Genomic DNA, 21,850 nt, shown 5'->3' on the forward strand with positions numbered 1-21,850 from the left:
CTCCCTAAAGTGGATTTAAAGGGGATCCAAGTTCTCGTGTGATGAGGTCCTTCAGCAACACTTGAATAATATCAAGAAAGAGCAACACCTCTCAGCTCTCTCTCATTCATTCCCTCTCAAGGATCCACTCCTGGCTTTCACCAGAGCTGAAAATTAATTCCACATTTCCCATTGTTTCCAACAGGCATCCTTGCCCTTCTCTTTTGGAGGCGGAAAATTGGGGGGGAGTGTCTCCGTTTCCAGAGGCGTTGGGAGAAATACAGGAAGGGAGGTGTGTCTCCCAGCAGGGGAGCATGGCCTAGACATCCTCCTCTATCCAATTCTGCCCACCTTTTTCTCTCTGAGGAGGCACAGCGCCAGCTTCTTCGTCCAGTCTCCCCGCAGCACTACACTTCCCAGGAGGCAAAGGAGGCGGGCGCATGCGCATTGAGCAGCTCCACCATGGCCACGGTGCTGTCCCGGGCGCTGAAGCTGCCAGGTAAGGAAGGGGTCTGGGGCGTCGCGGGAGGCGGGCGAGGGGATTGCCGAGCTGGGTGGGTGCCGCCGTGCGCTTTCGGGTTGGATGGGATTGGATGCGTACGTACAGATAGGTGTGTGTGTGGACTGACTCCCCTCGCCCTCCGCTAACATCCGGGTCCCAGCAGGTGCTTCTCATCTCTGGCCGCGAAGGCATAGAGATGCTGTTGTTTGTCAAAGCGGATGTCGCGGCGGAGAGGGATGGGAGGGAGTGAGGGGAAGGGGTTGTCATGGCAACGGAGCCTTGCCCCCCAGTGCCTCATGGGAAGGGAAGGGGCCAAACATCTGTGAGGGGGAGAGAGAGAGAAAGTTGTCTCTTCAAGGTAGAATGAAGGCAGTATGTGGCGCCACTTTACCTGCCATGGCATCCTGGGAGGAATAGTTTTGTAAGGTCTTTAGCCATGTTATTCCCAGGATGCCATAGCAGTTTAAAGTGGTGCCAAACTGCATTCATTCTCCAGTGAGGGAGGACCTCTGTTTCTTTTGTGTGCTGGAATCTCTTCCCCAAACTGTTTCTCTAAGGGCCCTTCCACAGCTGTATAACCCAAAATATCAAGGCAGAAAATCCCACCATATCTGCTTTGAGCTGGGTTTTCTGAGTCCACGCTGCCATATATTCCAGTTCAAAGCAGATCATGTGGGATTTTATTCAGCTGTGTGGAAGGGGGCCGCAGGCAGTGTGGACTCAGATAACCCAGGGCCCTTACACACAGCCATATAACATAGAATATCAAGGCAGAAGATCCCACAATATCTGCTTTGAACTGGGTTATCTGAGTCCACAGTGCCATATATCCCAGTTCAAAGCAGATAATGATGGATTTTCAGCTGTGTGGAAGGGGCCCCAGTTCAAAGCAGATAATGTGGGATTTTCTGCCTTGATGTTCAGGGTTAGATGGCTGTGTGGACGAGCCCAAAATTAGGCATGGACAAACTTTGCCCCTTCAGCCGGTAGGCTGTTAGGAATTGTGGGAGTTGAAGTCCAAAACACCTGGAGGGTCGAAGTTTGCCCATGCCTGCTCTAAGTAGATAAGGGTCATAGAATAGCCATGTATTTCAATATGTACATTTTATAGAAATAATATGCATTTTATTGACTGTATTGTATCATGATGATGATGTATTTTAACTGTGTTGTGCCCTGCCTCTAGTCATGAGTAGAGACGGGTAACAAATTATTATTATTATTTGATACATAACAAGATGAGTACACAGCAAACAAGATCACTATGCTGGCTGTTGTATTGGATGACTCGTCGGATACTTTCCAAGCATCTAGGACTATGTGATGTATCAGCGAATAATGCATGCAGATCCTAGTAGGGTGGCCTTTTGCAGCTGACAGATGGTAATTTTGTCAACACCGATTGTTTTCAAGTGCAGGCCAAGGTTTTTAGGCACTGCACCCAGTGTGCCGGGCACCATTGGGACCACCTTTACTGGCTTGTGCAAGAATCTTTGCAGTTCAATCTTGAAATCCTCGTATAGTGTCAGGTTTTCCAGTTGCTTCTTATCAACTGCTGTCATCTGGGATTGCAACATCGATGATCCATTGTTGTTTTTGTTAGTATTCCTATTCCATGTATTCTATTTCTGAACTTTTAACAAAGTGAAGTATTCCTTCATCTGAAATGCTTGGGACCAGAAGTGTTTAGAATTCCCCCCACCCAGTTTTTGGACTATTTCTATTTGCAAACATGTACATAATGAGATATCTTTGAGGTGGGACCCCAGTCTAAACACAAAATTAATTTATGTTCCATATACTTCTACATTATTCACAATATTTTAAAAACAATTTTGAACATGAAACAAAGTTTGTGTACATTGAACCATCAGATAGAAAAGGTGATGTTATCTTAGCCAGTCATGTGGACATTTTGGAATTTTTCAGAATTTGATATTTTATGAAAGATGGCCAGAAGAAATTGTGACAAAGTTTCTTTTTGTTGTTCTTAGGATTTGTAAAATTATGACTCCAATACATATGTAATACATAGGGTTTGTTTTCCTTCTCAGTATGTACTAAAATGGTACTACCCCTCTATTCTGTTTCAATTTAAAAAAAAACATACTTGGAATTGATATTACCTCATTCTGTTTTATCTAGTTTAGTTTTTCTATCATGTTTTGTGCAAGGGATATCTTTTGCTTTAATGGTCTATGTCTGTCTAATGAAGATTGATTGGTTGATTGATTTGATGGGAGAAACTTGGGGACAGGATTGAGACTGGAAAAAGGACATATGTCTCTGTGGTTATGCAATCTTGGGAGTTGTAGTTTTACAAGGCATTTTGCCTTCTCTTCCAAAGAGTCCTGGTGTCTCACCAGACTAGAAATCTCAGGATTCTATAGCATTGAGCCACAGCAGTTAAAGTGGCGCCTAACTGCATTAATTTGACAGTATATATGCACTCTGTGTGTGTGTGTGGGGGGGGGGGCGGTCTTCAATTGTCTGGTCCATATTTGAGGCAAACGATCAGTCTATGTCAAAGATGCACCATCCAACAATCCTTGACATTGATGAGATGAGAAGTTCACCTGAGGAACAGCCAAAGGATAATAATTCAGCCTCAACCCTGGTGTCAGCAATAGTGTAGTATAGCTACTTGCCTTGGTACCTTCTCCCTCTTCTAAACTCCTGGAGCTTTCCCTGTAATTAAGTAATTGTTATTTTAAGCCTTTCACAGTTGAGTCAAACAGCTCATCAAGCTATATAGCAAGGTTAATTAATAAGACATACCTTCTTACATCTTGGCATATGTTGGCCTGTATTTTCTGGTGCTCTAGTCACTCCACTTAACCTGTTTGTCATCTTATGCATTTTAATTGGTGCAAAGGTTGAAACCCTGCATACAGATGTAGAGACAATGGTTTGAAGTTAATCGAGTGGTGAGTTTGTGCATTCTTTTTCAAGCAAAGGAGAATAAAGGATTCTCACAGAAACACAGTACAATATTATCTGTCATCTGAACCTGGGCTTCTTAAACCTTTTCCACTTCCCTTTCTTCCCAAGAAATTTTGACATGACCCCAGGTATATAAGTATATAATACAGGTATAAAATCAAACATTTACTGATAATAAATCAGCATTTGCAAGGCTTGCTAAGCAAGCTGGTTTTTCTTTTTATGAAGTACAGCTGAAGCATTTTGCAGAGTCTATTGGAAACACTGGATATTGTTGCTGACAGATTTGTGTAAATGGATGGGATTTAGATTCCTTTTATTGCTGCCAATTTTTGTGACCCCAACATTGAGTTATGGGGATCCCATTTGGGCTCAGGACCCACAGTTTAAGAAGCAATGATCTAAGCCTTCTGAAAAATGTGGTTTTAGTCAAGAAGTTGCATGTGCCTCAAGTTTATGTGCATATATTTGTACAAAAATCTTTATAAGAAATAGGAATTTGGTTTTTTTAGGGTTTTTAAAAACTATATTCCAATTGCAGTGACTTTTTGACAAGGAAAGTATTGCAGAGGCATGGTAACATGAAGCTCAGCAGTTTGTGGTGCAACTTTTTTTTTGTTTCTTTTCAAACCCAGAAGAAAAAAAATACAGTAAAATAGACAGATGGTCATTACCAGCTGGTTAGATGAAACTGCATCTAAGAATGTGACTTTCTGCCATTTTTGTTTCTTTTTGAACCTTCAGGTCTTAAATTTGGTGATGATTGGAAATGTGATTCTTGCTCTGGGATCTGCCATTTATAAAACAAGGAAGAATACTGAACTTAGAAGTGAAAAAATACATATAACTAAATTAAGAAAGAGAAAATGTATGCTTGTGCTGGAAGTGGGCTAATAACTGTTGGCTCCAAGCCCTGCCCTTCCTACTTTACATTTAACTGACAGGGCTCTTTCTGACAGAGAAGGGCAATGTGGCATTATCCCACTGGGTTGTAGAAGTTATAAAATTCTGCTTAAGGCAGCTGTTCTTGCATTTACCATACAGCCTTATTCATTAATGAAACAGTCGTGTGATTTAAAAAAATGTTTAAAGGCCGAAGTGTTCTTTTTCTTATAACCTCAGGTGAGATAGCACGTTCTGAAAGAAGGCCTTTCTGTCAGAAACAGTTACTTTGGAACAGCAGAAGTGGAGGGTTTGTGGAAGTTGTCATACAAAAATGTAAATTTTCTAAAGTCTGAGAGAAATCAAGACCACAGTGCAGGATATATAAAAAAAGAATGCCTGCATTTCCTTTTAAACCCTACCTTCTTTTATCCTATATTTTCTAAAGTTGTAAGCCTGAGGACAGAACATGTTTCTTGTTATTAATTTTAGAGGCCTTTTTCTGCTGGCAATAATTTGTTAACTGGAATGATTATTATTCACTTCATTTTATATTCAGGGGGCCGTACACCATACAGTTATAGGTCTGTGTTTCCACTTTAATTGCCATGGCTGCATCCTGGAGTTTGTAGTTTTGGTGAGAGATTAGCAATCTCTGTCTGATAGTTTTAAATGCCCCACCCTAAACTACAAATCCCAAGATTTTGTAAGTCTCGGTCATGGCAATTCTAGTGGAATCATAACACTATATAGGCAGTCCCAAATTGCAAACATCTGACTTACAAATGACTCATTGTTACAAACGGGGGTGAGGCAACAGGAAGTGAGAGAAATCTACCCTTAGGAAGGGGAATTGACTCCTGAAAGAGTTATCATGGGGGAAAACCACCTTCACTGAAGCTTTAGCACCAACCCTTGTTTCCACAACAAGGCAAATTTTTCAAAATCCAATGATCACAGGAATAGAAAATGAGGCAAAGTCTTCTGAGCAGGGGCAGACAGCAACACAAAACACCACAGGGGTGATAACACTTCCCTATGCAATCCAAAGATAAAAAATACACATTTGGCTGGAGTTACACTTAGAAATTACACCTGTTCTGACTTACATACAAATTCAACTTAAGAACAAACCTACAGAACATATCTTGCTTGTAACGTGGGGACTGCCTGTAATTGACTAATGTGAAAGGGTTCCAAAGTGACTTGGACTGCCTGCTAAGGTGAGAAGCCTAGATCGTGTTCCCAGTATCGATTAGAGTAGACCAAGTGAATCAAAATAAATAAGTATTGATTTCCCAAAGTCCATTGATTTGGTGCATTTACTATTGTTTGTTTTTTTTGTTTTTGTTTTTTTACCATGTCAGAAGTGATTTGAGAACATACTGCAAGTTACTTCTGGTTTAGAGATCAGGGTGATGTAGAATGACTATCCATCAGGAGAAAGGGACCTATTGTTTCAACATTTTGCTCCTTTAATTTCCTCTTCTTGTCCTTGACTTTGCTTCAGAGTAGCTATCAGGTATTCACAAGGTTGAACACTATAATTACTATCTGCTTGTCCAGCAGACAAGCTGAGTACCTATTGATTCAATTCATTTAATAACCTTCACATACCTGATCATTTGAGGAAATGGAGTGCAAACACCATCTTAGGCCATAATAAAGGTGCTAGGTTTCAGGGTGTCTCAAGAAACCTATTTTTTCTGCAGCAAAATAACAGCCTCTTTCTGGAAACTGGTTTATCCTGTAGCCTCTGTACTCAAGTGTTACTCCCAGTTGTCTTCTCTTTCCCTCTTATATACTTTCTATGTTCACATCTTTCTTTTAAACTTTCCAGCCAAATGGGCTCTCCCCCCTTACTTTGCTCAGAGATTAAAACACACACATCTGCTTGCATGCAAAGCACCCTTTCTCCCTCCTATGTAGACAAGAAATACCTTTAATTCCATCTGTTTTTTTAAGTATTACTCTTTCTCAAGGGAAAAATTGCATCCCCATTTTATAGAAATTGATCATTGATTAAGGTGTGGTCTATGCATGTAGTAGGATGAAATTGTAAAATATTGAAATGGCAGAATGGCTTGTAGTGCTTCAAATACATGATCACATTTTTAAACAAAATAGTCCTGTATGAAATCTTTTTGGGGAGTCACTTGGATTAGAATGTTTCCTTGATGTGCTATGTTTGGAATTTTGCGACTTCCAAGAACAGCTTAAAAAAATGAAATTCCAGAAAACAGAAAAATCTCCTTGACCTATTGTTTGTGCTCAGAACTTGGCCACCTCACTTCTGTTATGCCGTATATAATCTATATATATAAAAGAGTGATGGCATCAGGGCAGCGGACAAAACAACAAAACTACAGGCCACCCAACCTCGAAATTTGACAACACAACCCATCATTCACGGCTCTAAGTTGATACAACAAAAAGAAAAGAAAAATAAAGTCCTAATTACAGGGAGAGGAATAATAGTTTTTATCCAATTGCTGCCAGTTAGAAGGCTAAGCTCCGCCCACTTGGTCTCCTAGCAACCTACTCAGCCCAGGGGACAGGCACAGTTAGGCCTCACTTAGGCCTCTTCCACAGATTATCAGATTTTAACTGGATTATATGGCAGTGTAGACTCAAGGCCCTTCCACACAGCTATATAACCCATTTAGAATCTTATATTATCTGCTTTGAACTGGATTATCTTGACTCCACACTGCCATATAATCCACTTCAGTGTGCATACTAAACATAAAGACTACCATACAACAGACATTCAATACTACCACTACCTCAACAATTTCTCACCAACACCACCAGACAATGCCACAGCAACGCGTGGCCGGGCAAAGCTAGTGGTTTATATAAGACAAACCCAGAGACCATTAAAGCAAGCACTGCTCTAATTTGGATGCAAAAGAGCTGCAGGAAGCGTGAAGAGAATACTGTTAAGATTGGAGACTGGAAAAGTCACTTTTCTAGAAACAGCTCTCAGAATCCCCCTGGGCTAGAAATAATTTTCCAGGCATTGAATTAAAGCAACTGTACCAAAACAGTAAATCAGAAGTTGGGAACCTGTGATGCACCCCTTCTGTTGCCTTTTTTGCTTGCTGACTTGTTTTTCGGGAGATCGGATCAGCATCAACTCTTTTTTCTGCTGCTTAACCAGTCCACAAGAAACAGCTCAGAAGCGGGAAAACTGTGGACGGGCACAGTACCAGTGCAAGAAAAGATTACGATTTTCATATCATCAGCTAATTGCATTTCTTCAGGATAGTGGAAAAGAGGGCTTCCTTTTCTCAGTGAGCTGTGAAAGTGGCAATGTAGGAATGGAAAAAGCTGTATTGCCAGCTCATTCTTATTGCCCTCTGCCCACTGTCGAACAGTGGAAGTTCTTCCTAATGTTTAGGTGGAATCCTCATTGGAATCCCCATTATCCTCATTGTAACTTACTAGAGCACAGAAGAGTTACTTTCTTAGATTGCAACTCCCAGAATTCTCTAGCCAGCTGGGCCAGTGAGTCTTCTGGCTATTAATAATGGGGACTGGATCATTTCTTCACTCTAAGAAAATATAAAGACAGATCTGAGCGTTTGATTGGTGCTGATATCTAGAATATCCTTAAATATGAGTAGCTAGTAGTTCTAGTCCAGGGGTCCCCAAACTTTTTAAACAGAGGGCCAGTTCACGGTCTCTCAGACAGTTGGAGGGCCGGACTATAGTAGAAAAAAAAACTATAAATAAATTCCTATGCACACTGCACATCTCTTATTTTGAAGTAAAAAGCAAAACAAATGGGATCAAATACAGCCTCAAGGTTAATCATAATCATAATAAAAATAATAAGAGACCCCTTGGGCCATTTGGTCCAACCCCATTCTACGTTTGTGCACGTTTGTGCACCAAAAGCACAAGCAAAGCACCCCTGACAGATGGCCACCCAACCTCAATGTTGTTAATCATCATCATCATCATACATCACACAGTCCTAAATGCTTGGGAAGTGTTAAACTTGTGATTTTGTGATACGAAATCCAGCATATATATCTTGTTTGCTGTGTTATACTGTGTCTTTGTGTCAATAATAATGATGATGATGATGATGATGATTGGAAGAGACCTTGGGCCATTTAGTCCAACCCCTTCCGCCTTTGTGCACCAAAAGCACTAGTAAAGCACCCCTTAATAATTAATTATTAATTAAATAATAATTAAAATATCATTATAAACAAGCAAAGCTTTGGAAGGCACGCATTGGGCGAGGGAGGAGGCGGGAAAGGCACGCAGCTTTCCCTTCTCCCTTGCACCGCACGCTGCCACGGGGGCCGAATAAATGGCTTTGATGGGCCACATGTGGCCCCCGGGCCTTAGTTTGGGGACCCCTGTTCTGGTCTATGGAGCCCCCCTGACATGTAGAAATAGTTGACAGTTTTTAATCAATAGAAGATGGACAGAAAGAATGCTGGTGTTACTCAAAACTACATATCCCAAGATTCCATAACATTGAGAGATGGCAGTTAAAGTGGTGTCAAACTCTAGTATTTCCATGGTGATGGGGCACCTTTAGGTTTCAGTCTGAATTAGTTGTGCAGCTTTTTCATGGAAAGCCCTTTTAATTTTACAGGCAGTCTCCGAGTTACAAACATCCGACTTACAAACGACTCATAGTTATAAAGGGGGCAAGACAACAGGAAGTGAAATGAAATTTACCCCTAGGAAGTGAAATTCATTCCTTTAAGAGTTATCATAGGAAAAAGGTGTCTCCACTGAAGCTTTATCACCAGTCTTTGTTTCCACAAAAACCCAAAATTTTCAAAGTCCAATTGTCACAGGGACAGGAAGTAGGTGAAATCTTCTGAACAGAGGCACAGACAGCAAAACAAACACCACAGAGGTGTTCGCCTTTCCCTAAGCTATCCAAAATTAAAATGTTTTAGTTACACTTAAAAAAATGTACCTGTTCCATCTTACATACAAATTCAACAATAACAAACCTACAGGCTGCCTGTACATTTTGAATTCTTTGCACTGTAATTACAAGAATGATTGAATAGGACTTGGGTGAGTTACATAATATTTATTTTTCCTAAGGAAAAATAAAGGGCTGAGTTCTTCCTGTTAATCCTGCTGCACTGCATTTTTAGGATTGCAGTGCCCCCCCCCCCCCATTTTGTCCCCCCCCCCCTCCATTTTGTTCTGTTTTCTTACTGTCCTTCTCCCATGGACATGCCCATCACCATAAAAGGGGATTTCACTTTCATTCATATTGTTTTAATGGTCCCTGAGTCTGCAAATGGTTCTTTAGCACACCTCATCACATCTGTTAACAACTGGTTATTTCCCCCCATTTCTCTTCCTAGGCAAGAAGAGCCCAGATCTTGGGGAATATGATCCTCTCACCCAGGCTGACAGTGATGAAAGCGAAGATGATCTGGTGCTCAACTTGCAGAAGAATGGCGGAGTCAAAAATGGAAAGAGTTCCCTGGGGGAAGTGCAGGATGTGGACTCAGATGTGGAAGTTGGGATGACGAAGCAGCACCTGTCAGAGGGTACGGCAGAGGAATATCCCACTGAGGCCAGCAATAGCTTGGAGCTGAAGACGGCGAACTCCTTGATGCCTTATTTCCGCACGGCCATCTTTTTGCTCACAGTGGTGATCTCTATGATCCTCGTGTTGGTGTGTGCCTTCCTTATTCCTTGTCCTGCGAGAGACTTGCATAACACTTGGGTCCGCAACTTGGGTCAGGAGGCAGGTAAGAAATACTCGGCAGGGCAACCACTGCCTTGGCCTGGAGGATTTACCTTTTGGACTACAACTCCTAGTATTCCATAGAAGTGTGGTTGTTAACCATGCTGGCTGGTGAATACTGTGTGTTGGTGTCAAACTGTTGTCGAAGGCTTTCATGGCCGGAATCACTGGGTTGCTGTGTGTTTTCTGGGCTATTATGGCTATGTTCCAGAAGCCTCCCAACCTAACGTTTCGCCTACATGGCAGGCATCCTCAGAGGTTGTGATGTATATTGGAAACTAAGCAAGGGAGATATATATGTCTGTGGAAAGTCTAGGGTGGGAGAAAGAACTCTTCTCTGTTTGAGGCAGCTGTGAATTGAGCAATTGGCCACCTTGATTAGCATTTAATGGCCTTGCAGCTTCAAGGCCTGTCTAACTCCTGCTTGAGGGAATGCTTTGTTGGGAGGTGTTAGCTGGCCCTGATTGTTACATGTCTGGAATTGCCCTGTTTCTTGAGTGTTGTTCTTTATTTACTGTCCTGATTTTAGAGTTTTAAAATACTGGTAGCCAGATTTTGTTCATTTTCATGGTTTCCTCCTTTCTGTTGAAATTGTCCACATGCTTGTGGATTTCAGTAGTGTTTCTGTGTAGTCTGATATGGTAGTTGTTAGAGTGGTCCAGAATTTCTGTGGACAATTTCAATAGAAAGGACAATTTCAGGACAGTAACTAAAGAACAACACTCTGAAAAAACAGGAATTCCAGACATGAAACAATAAGGGTCAGCTAACACCTCCTAACTAAGGGTTCCCCCAGGCAGGAGTCAGCTAGGCCTTGAAGCTGCAAGGCCATTAAATGTTAATCAGGGTGATTAATTGCAACATTCACACTTGCCTCCAACAGACAAGAGTTCTTTCTCCCACCCTGGACCTTCCACAGGTATATAAACCTCCCTTGCTTAGTTTCCAACAAATCTCACAACCTCTGAGGATGTCTGCCATAGATGTAGGCAAAATGTCAGGAGAGAATGCTTCTGGAACCCCATGCCCATAAAGCCTGGAAAACTCACAGCAATCCGGTGTCAAACTGCATTAATTTTATAGCTTAGAGCAAGCTCCAGATGTAGTTAAATAAATAGGTACAACTATAGCAACGTTTAAGATCTGAGACATACATAAGTATGTTTTTCACACTTTCCTCTTCTTTTTTTTCACACATCTCCATTCCTGAAGTTTACTTTGCTTCTAATTTTAAAACGTATCAAATTATTTTGTTTGTGCAATATCAATTGTATCCATTTAACAGCAACATTTCATCTCAGTATAAGCAAACTGAAGCCATATCCAATTATGCCAAACCAACAACAGAGTTCTACAAACTCCATACTCAGAATTAAGTTGAAGTTCAATATAATTTGAAATGTATGCAAGTTGCAATCTATACAGCCCCCCCCCCCCCTTTCAGAATGATTTTGGGTAAGGTAAGGTGTATTATGTTTGAAAATAAAAATGTGGGGTAAATCCAGGGTTAACGTTTCTATTCAGATGGAGATCAACCTGTTTGAATTGTTAGATAACTAATGAGAGTGTGCTTATCTTTTGGAAGTAATTGACCCACACATGGAAAGGATCCGCTCATGGAAAAGTTGATTAAATCTGATGACTTGAATAGAAAAACTCCAGTTGATGAGTTAAACTACTGAATTAAGTTTCTTTAAGTCAATCCACTCTCCTAGGAGATTAAGTTGTTATCCAGTTTTGTGTCTTACGTTCTTTCAAAAGAGAATGCTGATTTTACTTGTTCCTCTGTAGCTAGTAATACCATTTTGATATACCACTTTCCCCTCTAACAATACCATTTTTCTTTCTGAATTCCCTCATCCCCCCCACCCCCTGCTTTAGAACCATACCAAAATGGCAGAATAAACTACAGTTTCCTATTTCTTATTTCATGTTTAAGAGGACTTGGTTTTGCAGGCTGAAGATTTCTGGGTCAGTCCACAGCATCTTCAGGTAGCGCCGGGAAGGAATCCTTCCTGAAATCTGAGAAAGCTGTTGGACCAAGCGTAAGATACTGAGAGCCCTTCCACAGAGCCATATAATCCAGAATATCAAGGCAAAAAAATCCCACAATATCTGCTTTGAACTTGGTTATCTGGATCTACATTGTCATATATTCCAGTTCAAAGCAGATAATGTGGTATTTTATTCTGCTGTGTGGAAGGGGCCTTACATGGGATATAAAACAGATACCATAAAACAGCAGCTCTGTAAAACAGTCTTGTTTTAGAATAGATATGGTTAACATGGTTTTCTATGAGTGAGTAGATGGCAGCTGGTATATAGCCTATGTTCTATATATCAAAATCTAGAAAACCGGTGCCATTTTTGGAATCAGCAGGTCAAATATATCCAGAAACAGGACTAACATTTGAGCCACCAAAATGTGTGTTGGCCTATGCTGGCTGAGGGATTCTGGGAGATGCAATTTAGTTTCAGTGATCAGATTTTTAGATAATTTGAGGAAAGTTTTAGATAGATGAGAAATCATTTCTAAGAGAGTAATCTGTCTTCTTTTATTTTTCAGGTGGTGTGCTGTTTCCACCTGAACTTTTTGATGTCAACGGTGATGGTCTTCCTGATATCCTGCTCTCTTTTACAGCTCTGAAAAATGCCAGTGTGATGGGTAAGCATGTAGATCCTTAGAGTTAACCCTCAAATTAATGATATGAGATTTCTTTGTATTGTTGTCATGTGCCTTCAAGATGACTCTGATGTATGGCGATCCAATCAAAAGGTTTTGTTGATAATATTTATTCAGAGGAGATTTGCTATTTACTTCCTCTTAGGCTGAGAGAGTATGAGACTGGGTTCCCTAGTTTCCATGACAAAAGCCAGATTATGAACCCTGGTCTCCTGGAACACCAGTTCAATACTCAAACCATTATGCTGGCTCTCTTTCTGTTTCCTGTCAGACATTTCCTCCAAACACAGTTATATGCTATTATTCTACAATACCTACTTCTTCCATTGGTTGATGCTGCTCATAGACAGACATATATGTTAGCCTGAATATTATTTGTTGTTCTTGGGTGCCTTCAAGTCATTTCTCAATTATGGTGACCCCCAGGTGAACTGATCATGGAGTTTCCTGGGCAGGATTTATTCAGAGGAGGTTTATGATATCCTTCCTCTGGATTCTATTACAGCTGGCTCATGTCCATGAGATTCTGCACCCATAGCTTCAAAATATGTTTTTCATCCAAAATGCGAAGCTTGATTTTGCCATTTTATGTAAAGGCATTTTACTATGTCATTTTATATAATGAAACTTGAGCATTTCTGTTGTTGCATTTTTAAAACATTTTCTTACATTTTGTTACTTTTTAAACATTCTGTTATATTAAAAAAAATCTATTGTATGTTGTAAGGATGAGTTAATGGGAATTATTGATATGATTTTATTTGTTTATTAAAAGGAAAAAAAGGGGAGTTATGTATTGATGAAGACAGGTCTCACATGGAAGCCAGCTGTGTTCAGCGGGTTGCCATGGCAACGTAACCTCTCTCTGGAGGAGAAGGGGGCGTCGCTTAGTTGGCAGTTAAAGCCTGTGCCTTTTGAAAAAAAACGGTTGCTGTTAGACTTCTGAAGAAGTAGGGAGCTATTGAAGTTAGCTGGGTAGAAGCTACTCTTTTAAAGCTTGGCAAATTTAGGAAATTGAGGCTTGTTTACACAGGCAGAGATGGCAGCTTAGTGTCATTCAGGGAAAGGCTGAAGATATAAGCTGACCGGGAGTTTAATCTGTTACATTCTGAAAGAAGTTTATTAAGAAATATTCATTCAAACAAGACTGCATTGTAACTTAAGATCCTGAAACGTTTATGTATTACCCTGTTTCCCTGAAAATAAGACAGTGTCTTATATTAATTTTTGCTCCCCAAGATGCGCTAGGTCTTATTTTCAGGGGATGTCTTATTTTTCCACAAAGACGAATTCACATTTATGGCTGAATTTTTAAAAATGAAAATGTATTATCTACTGTACAGTAGTGGTCATCACCAAACAGCATAACCAAACTGTGAATCCTTTCAAGAATTTCTATATTATATTTTATTGCTATACTGTTTTAAAATTACTGTTTTAAATTTCTGTTTGTATGTAAATTTATGTTGTTGTTGTTTGGCTTGTCCCTGTGTAAGCTGCCCTGAGTCCCTTCTGGGAGATGGAGGTGGGATACAAGAATAAAGTTATATTATTATTATTATTATTATTATTATTATTATTATTATTATTATTATTATTTCTTGTTACTACCGTTATTTCCATGTACAACAATCTATGGTATGTGCATTTACCGATCCTGCATGCTTCCAAACAAAAACTTTACTAGGTCTTACTTTCGAGGGAGGCCTTATATTTAGCAATTCAGCAAAACCTCTACTAGGTCTTATTTTTGGGGATGTCTTATTTTCAGGGAAACAGGGTAGAACCATACGCTTATGTACAAATAAACTTGAATTTTGTTATTGTTCATAAAGATCAGTCTCCTTGCTTCACTCTGAGCCTGAGGGAAAGCCATTACCTCACGTTGGCGGCAGTTACCGTACTTTCTTATATAAGTTACCATATTTACTCATATAAGTTCATCAGTTTTGTTATCCTTCCTTACCCTCCAAATCCTCCTGATATATATATATACTCCAACCATATCTTCCCTCCATATTTGAAAGGCTGTTTACAAATTGGTGGCAGCGGTGGGATCGAAAAGGATTCCTCCCTGTCACACGTCGGTTCACATATGTGTATTAAATTGTTTGAAACTAGTTTACCTTCTCGCTCCTACAGTCTAATATGATGCTAGGAATGTATGGAAAACCATAGGACAAGGCACACATCCCATACAGTTTGAGAAGTAGGTGATGAACCATCATTAAGACAATCCTTAAAAAGTGGACATCCTTCTCATTGTGCTTATTTTATGATTATTTAGAAATGTTTTATTATAATTCAGTAGTCACTTTTGTGTGGAGTGTGGAGTACTGACATGAAAACAAAGATTGGATCAAGTGTGATACAGGAATTTTGGATGGCCATAGAAACTCACTTCAGATGTTTTCTTTACATAATCAAAAATTCATAGAAACAGGATTGTGCATACTAAACCTACCCATAGTGTTTTGTTTCATCATCAATTCTACCTCACATTTGATATGAAAAGGAAGCCAATGTGCATACAGCTATATGCACACCCTCTTATTTCAGACCTTATTCCAAGTGTCTGGAGGTCAAGAGTAAAGAGCTGTATTGGAGCAAAATGGATGGTGCCTTGAGGGTAGAACTTTCTGCCCCACTTTATGTAACCTCTAAACATGGAGAAAATGAGTGAAAGAAGACAAATTAGAAAACAGCCATCTGATGGTTTTCAAGTGTAATCCCCATACAGCACAGCTATTGATTGTGGTGCTTGGAATGATATGAGTTGTACCTCGATATGCTGGGAGCCTGTCAGGATGGAAAACATGGGTATAAAGTACCACCATATCCAAAGAGAAGAAGTAGTTTGTGCATTTCTGAAGGAATAAAGTTTTACTTCTAGATTGAATGTGGCTAGATATGGTGAATTTTTAGGAAAGTTGGTCAAAGAGCACTCTTTTTGGCCAAAGAACTGTGCTACCCAGAGCATTTTGGGAGCTCTAGTCTGAAAAAGTAATGTCTCTTAGCTCTGGAGGAGACATTTGTGCTTCCCTTTAGAGTTTGTTATGCCCTCATTGGTAAGAAAACCTCAACCTCTGTCAGGGACTGTTAAGCTCTATTTTATTTATGTGATTAATCCATTTAATAAATATTTAAACATTCATAAACCATACTGTTCATCTCAGGAAAACTCAGTGAAGCAGCAGAGGGGAAAGAGTGGCAACAAATCTCTTCAATTGATGTGGTAAAAGATTTTGTGTAGGGCCTGTTCCCTTGGGCCTCTGCTGCGAGCCTGAGGATGAATAAGCTTGTTTTCTTAATTATGTGATCATTGGCACAGTAGTTACAAGCTATGAAAAAACATAACTGAAGCTTGTAACTTAGTTCTACATTTGGAGACCTGGAAATGTTTGAGTTCTGTTCAAATTGATGTCTTCTCTTGTCTCCCTTCCTTATAGAATCATAGAATCATAGAATCGTAGAGTTGGAAGAGACCTCACGGGCCATCCAGTCCAACCCCTTGCAAGAAGCAGGAAAATCTCATTCAAAGCACCCCCGACAGATGGCTATCCAGCCTCTGCTTAAAAACCTCCAAAGAAGGAGCCTCCACCACTGTCCGGGGGAGAGAGTTCCACTGCCAAACAGCTCTCACATTGAGGAAGTTCTTCCTGATGTTCAGGTGGAATCTCCTTTCCTGTAGTTTGAAGCATTGTTCTACGTCCTAGTCTGCAGGGCAGCAGAAAACAACCTTGCTCCCTCCTCCCTATGACTTCCCCTCACATATTTGTACATGGCTATCATGTCTCCTCTCAGCCTTCTTTTCTGCAGGCTAAACATACCCAGCTCTTTAAGCTGCTCCTCATAGGGCTTGATCATTTTAGTTGCCCTCCTCTGAACACTTTCCAGCTTGTCGACAGCTCCCTTCAACTGTGGTGCCCAGAATTGGACACAGTATTCCAGGTGTGGCCTGACCAAAGCAGAATAGAGGAGAAGCATGACTTCCCTAGATCTAAACGCTATACCCCTATTTATGCAAGCCAAAATCCCATTGGCTTTTTTCGCCACCACATCACATTGTAGGCTCATGTTTAACTTGTTGTCCATGAGGACTCCAAGGTCTTTTTCACATGTACTGCTGTTGAGCCAGGCGTCCCCCATTCTGTATCTTTCTATTTCATTTTTTCTGCCGAAGTGAAGTATCTTGCATTTGTCCCTGTTGAACTTTATTTTGTTAGTTTCGGCCCATCTCTCTAATCTGTTTTGAATTCTACTCCTATCTTCTGGAGTGTTAGCTATCCCTCCCTTCCTTCCTTCCTTCCTTCCTTCCTTCCTTCCTTCCTTCCTTCCTTCCTTCCTTCCTTCCTTCCTTCTTTCCTTCCTTCCACTGCTGTCCTTTCTTAATCAGTGAGACCCTGACCATGTTATTTAAGATACCCATTTCATATTAGGCTTTCTTGGTAGCTACACCAGGCTTTGAAAATCCTCCCTGAGGGAGACTAGTAGGTCTCTATTGTTTTCCTGTTGAGAGTGAAAAACTTTTTAAAATTAGCATAAGATAAAGCTTTTGGCAACTCACCTCACTTATTTCATAAAGAACTTTTATAAAAAGAGTGTGTTCTGTTTTCTCTTTTATTGTGTTTAAAAGTATGTGTATGTTGTATGCTCTTACTCATTTCTCCTTCCATCATTTTAATTATACTAATTAATTCAAAGATGCCTCAAGCCAATTTGTTGAGAAAGGCAGGATATAAGTACAATTACTTTATTTTATTCTGCGCCTTTCTCCTTGTGGGGAATCAAGGTGGCTAACAACCACACAATTTGGTCACAGTTTTTAAAAAAGCGAATACAATTTTTTAAAAAATAATACTTTGTAGATTTAGGTTAAGATAGTTAAAATATAATAAATACAATCCCTAATTGTATTTAAAACTCACAATATCCCCCAGAATCCCATCTACAACCTCCACAGCAGAGGCCTCTTATCCTTCTCCAAATGCCTGCTGGCAGAAAAAGGTCTTGACCTGCTTGCGGAAGGCCAGCAGAGATGGGACCATCCTGGTCTCTTTTGGGAGGGAGTTTCCTGGGAACAGCCACCGAAAAGGCCTGTGTTCCCACCAAATGCATTTGATCAGGTGGTGAGACAGTGAGAAGGCCCTCCCCAGTTGCTTGTAGATGTCTGACAGGTTCATAAAAGGAGATGGGGTCCTTCAGATAACCTGGATCAGAGTCATATGGCACTTTGAGTTGTGCCCGGAAATATGTTGGCAGCCAGTGGAGCTGTTGCAACAGTGGAGTTGTGTGCTTCTTGTAGCCAGCCCCAGTTAGTAAATTGGCTGCTGCTCTTTGAACCAACAGTTTCCGAGCACTTTTCAAAGCCTCACGTAGAGTGCATTGCAGTAGTCCAACCAGGAGGTAACCAAGGCCTGTACCACCATGGCCAGGTCCAACTTCTCCAAGTTGGTGCACTAGCTTTAATTGTGCAAAAGAACTCCTAGTCACTGCTGATACCTGGGCTTCCAGGTTCAGAGCTGAATCCAGGAGTACCCCCAAACTGCAAATCTACATTTTCAGGGGGAGAGTAACCCTGTCAACAAAGGCTGAATCCCTATTCCCAGATCTGTCTTTCGATTGACCAGCAGCACTTCTGTCTAGTTGTAAAGTTGGATGTGTTCTTTGTATAGATAGCACCACACTCCAAAACTCCAGATGTCGTCTCCCAGCAGTTTCATGTAGATGTTAAATATCATGTAGATTAATAAATAAATGTGGTTGATGACCTAATAGATGTGTTTAATTTTGTAGTTTAAGGCAGTAATGCACTGCACATGTACGTAAGATGGTGAGCCTTACATGAAATGGGGACTATTTGGGGGGGAAGCTTCCACAGACAGAAGCTTTATAGATGCCAATGTGACCAAATGCATGCCATAATGTACATTTGAGAATTTTTGCATCTTGATTAGCTGTTTTGTGTCTCAAATAAGAGATAAAAGTGGGATTTAAAATAATAATAATCATAATAATAATTTGATAATCTTGTCAAAAATATGGTGATTGCAGAATTCAGTGGTATGTTCCTATCACAATGCAGAGTAAGTGGACTACTTTGTACATGTGCTTGTATTTGTGTGTCCTCAGGTGTCTCTAAACCATGGGTAACTGTGATGGCCCTTTCGGGCATGAATGGCAGCACCCTGTGGTCCAGTCATGTGAAAGAGGAGATTCGGAGTGTGCAATGTAAGGGCTTGAACCTTATGTCCTCAACAGAGCCTGTCTGCCTCATTACTGGGACCTCTAAATTCCTCAGTCTTCTGAGTGCATCTTCAGGTGTGTACACAACAAATATGGGTGCATAATTAGCTGGGAAATAAGTAGACCAACTGAGCTTTCAAAAGCATAACACTTGGTCATAGTAGTTCCCTTTTGTCTTTAACATCTTTAGGCTGAATTCCTATACACTGAGGTGGACAAAGTGTAGTCCACTGCTTTCCAAAGCTATTTTTCAGCCCTCAGCCTTTCCAGATTCACTGGATTCCTCCTGGCCAAAAATAAACTACCTCTTCAGGGAGGCTTCATGTGTGGCAATTCACATTTTACCTTGATTGCAGTCCCTTGCAACCAAAAATTACTGTCCACAGCAGAATTGGATTTCTGGTCACTTCCTTTCTTACTGTTTTGCCATTCTTGCAAGTTCATGAAGCCCTTGGAGGTACCACAGGTAGAACTTGCCCCCTCAACCTACTACAGTTTTCTGTATCTGCTATATATACACTTATATCCTAGTAATTTTCATTTTTTTATTACACCTCTCAGAATATCTCTCCATAGCCAAGCTGAGCTTGGGAAGGTCTAGAACGTGCAATGTAAGGGGCAGGGGGAGGAAGTTATCCAGACCTTTATATATTTGGAAGGAGTCCCATTGAACTCAGTGGACTGACTTCTGTGTAGATGTACAGAATTGTCATTACAATTCTATATAGATTCATAAAATCATAGAGTTGGAAGAGACCACATGGGCCATTTAGTCCAACTTCCTGTTGTGCTGGAGAAGCACAATTAAAGCACCCCTGACAGATGGCAATCCACCCTCTGTTTAAAAGCCTCCAAAGAGCGAGCCTCCACTGAAGTAGAGAATTCCACTGTTGAATAGTTCTTATAGTCAGGAAATTCTTCCTAATGTTGAGGTGGAATCTCCTTTCCTGTAATTTGAACCCATTGCTCCAAGTCCTAAGTTTTTATTGTGCTTTTTCTGCATGACAGGGTTATTTATTTATTTATTTGGACAATTTCTATCCCACCTTTCTCCACTTGTAGACTCAAGGCGGCTTACAACATAAAAACATACAAATTCCAACAGTTAAAATATATGTACAACAATAAAATCATGGTAAAACAGCCAGGCGATCAATGAAATAAATAAAATCTGTGACCTCCTCCTCCTTAGAAGTTTCACTATATATAGACCTTAAAATTTCCAGATATCCTACTGTGTTTCAATTAAAAGCCTTGAACAGAAAAGTTTTGACCCCCCCCCCCCCCCACCTTGAAAGCTTATTAGGGATGGTGCCGTTTTTAATTGGGTTGGACTTGATGACCCATGCGGTCCCTTCCAACTCTGTTTCTCAGCTGGAAGAGGAAGTAGAATCAAAACAATAGCAGCTGGTAAGGAGAGTATGCATGGTAGGGACATATTAGTGTATGGTTGAGTGGTATGTTAGAGACCCATATTTATGTAAACCAAAGCACCCCAAGTCATTTACAGAGTGATGTGCATCCTTTCTGTATTGTGTCTGTTTCCAGTTTGACCTGTTTCTCACTAAGGATCTTGGTAAGCATTGAGGTCATTTTATGTTTTCCTTGTAGGAAAACCAATTTGGACCCTTGACGCATCCCATCTACCTAGTGGAACCTTGGCAGCTCCAGCTGTTTCTGTACCTGATGTGGATGGAGACAGGGTCAATGATTTGGTGATCCTGGCTATTGGAGAAACTCAGGTATGATCCCTGTTCCCATATGTGAAGTGACAAGAAGGATAATCTAATGTGAACAAATCAGCCTTACTTAACCTGGTGCTTTTTAAATGTGTTGGACTTAGGTTCCTATCACTCTCAGGCACCATGTTAGGGAAGAGTGGTGTAGTGTCTGATGGGTGCATAGTCAACTGCCTGCTACATGTGTGCCTTCCCTGCCAACCTTATTTCTCAGACTTGGGAATTTTTGAATCAGGGCCTCACCAACCATTTGCTGGAGAGGTGGAATCAATGTCCTGGTTCTGAAATGTCTGGTGTTTGATTCTAAAATGTCCCCCAAAGCAGGAGGGTTTTTTTTTTTACTAATAAAATAGCCCTTTTAAAGAATTTTCAGACATAGATTTATTTATTGCTTGATTGAATTTATATCCTGCTAGTCATCCAAGAATGGATTCAAAGCAGATTTTTCTTAAGATGACATACACAATGACTTACAATGCAACACATTTCTTATTTATTCTGTAGATTTCATTAGGTTTTCCCCCAGTTTCTGCTTTCTTTGTCTAATGAGAGCAGTTCTTGGAGTTAGAATTATGGAACAAAGATGCTTAATAAATATACAGACTCATCCCCACAATGCTATATATTTTATGTCTCCTTTTTATGTAGCCAGACTTATGCTTCATCTTGGTGTCTGGTAAAACCGGAAACCCTGTGGGAGGGGCAGTGAAGTACAGTATTAATGGAAATGGAAAGTTGATTGGCCCTCAGGCTCACGTTACTGGCCATGGAGCGATCTACATCTTGTTTGGTTTTGGTAAGATGCTCTGTCATTTCTAATAGATCTCTAAGAGTCACCTTGACATTAGACACTAGAAAAAGACATTGACATTAGAAAAAGAGCTGGGTTTCATCACGTCGTACACTTCCGTGATGGGGCTTGGGAATCCAGCACCACTAGTTTGGGGGTGGTGAAAATGAAAGACTGTGTGGGTAGCTAATGAGCTATTTAGAAAGAAAATAATAGCTGAGGTGAAACTTATTCAGTAAGAAGACAGAAGAACATCAGCCTAAGTATAGCAAGAAGAGCATCTGAGATGGCAAGCACCAGACAAGTTGTTGTTGTTACGTTTATTTAGTGCTATGGGTGTAGA

At 40.5% G+C, this 21,850-nt stretch overlaps 1 protein-coding gene across 1 annotated transcript in view; it reads left to right on the forward strand.

The window, feature by feature from the left end:
- Positions 1–220: 220 nt before the first annotated feature.
- fam234b (family with sequence similarity 234 member B) overlaps positions 221–21,850 on the forward strand; it is a 35,646-nt gene continuing 14,016 nt past the window's right edge. The window contains exons 1-6 of the mRNA XM_008119533.2: positions 221–478; positions 9,661–10,053; positions 12,616–12,714; positions 18,865–19,053; positions 20,590–20,720; positions 21,366–21,513. Of these exons, the coding sequence (XP_008117740.1) occupies positions 442–478; positions 9,661–10,053; positions 12,616–12,714; positions 18,865–19,053; positions 20,590–20,720; positions 21,366–21,513 (997 nt within the window). The 5' untranslated portion in view covers positions 221–441. The remainder of the gene's footprint in view (positions 479–9,660; positions 10,054–12,615; positions 12,715–18,864; positions 19,054–20,589; positions 20,721–21,365; positions 21,514–21,850) is intronic.

The sequence above is a fragment of the Anolis carolinensis genome, chromosome 5, assembly GCF_035594765.1.
Source record: "Anolis carolinensis isolate JA03-04 chromosome 5, rAnoCar3.1.pri, whole genome shotgun sequence".
NCBI lineage: Eukaryota > Metazoa > Chordata > Lepidosauria > Squamata > Dactyloidae > Anolis > Anolis carolinensis.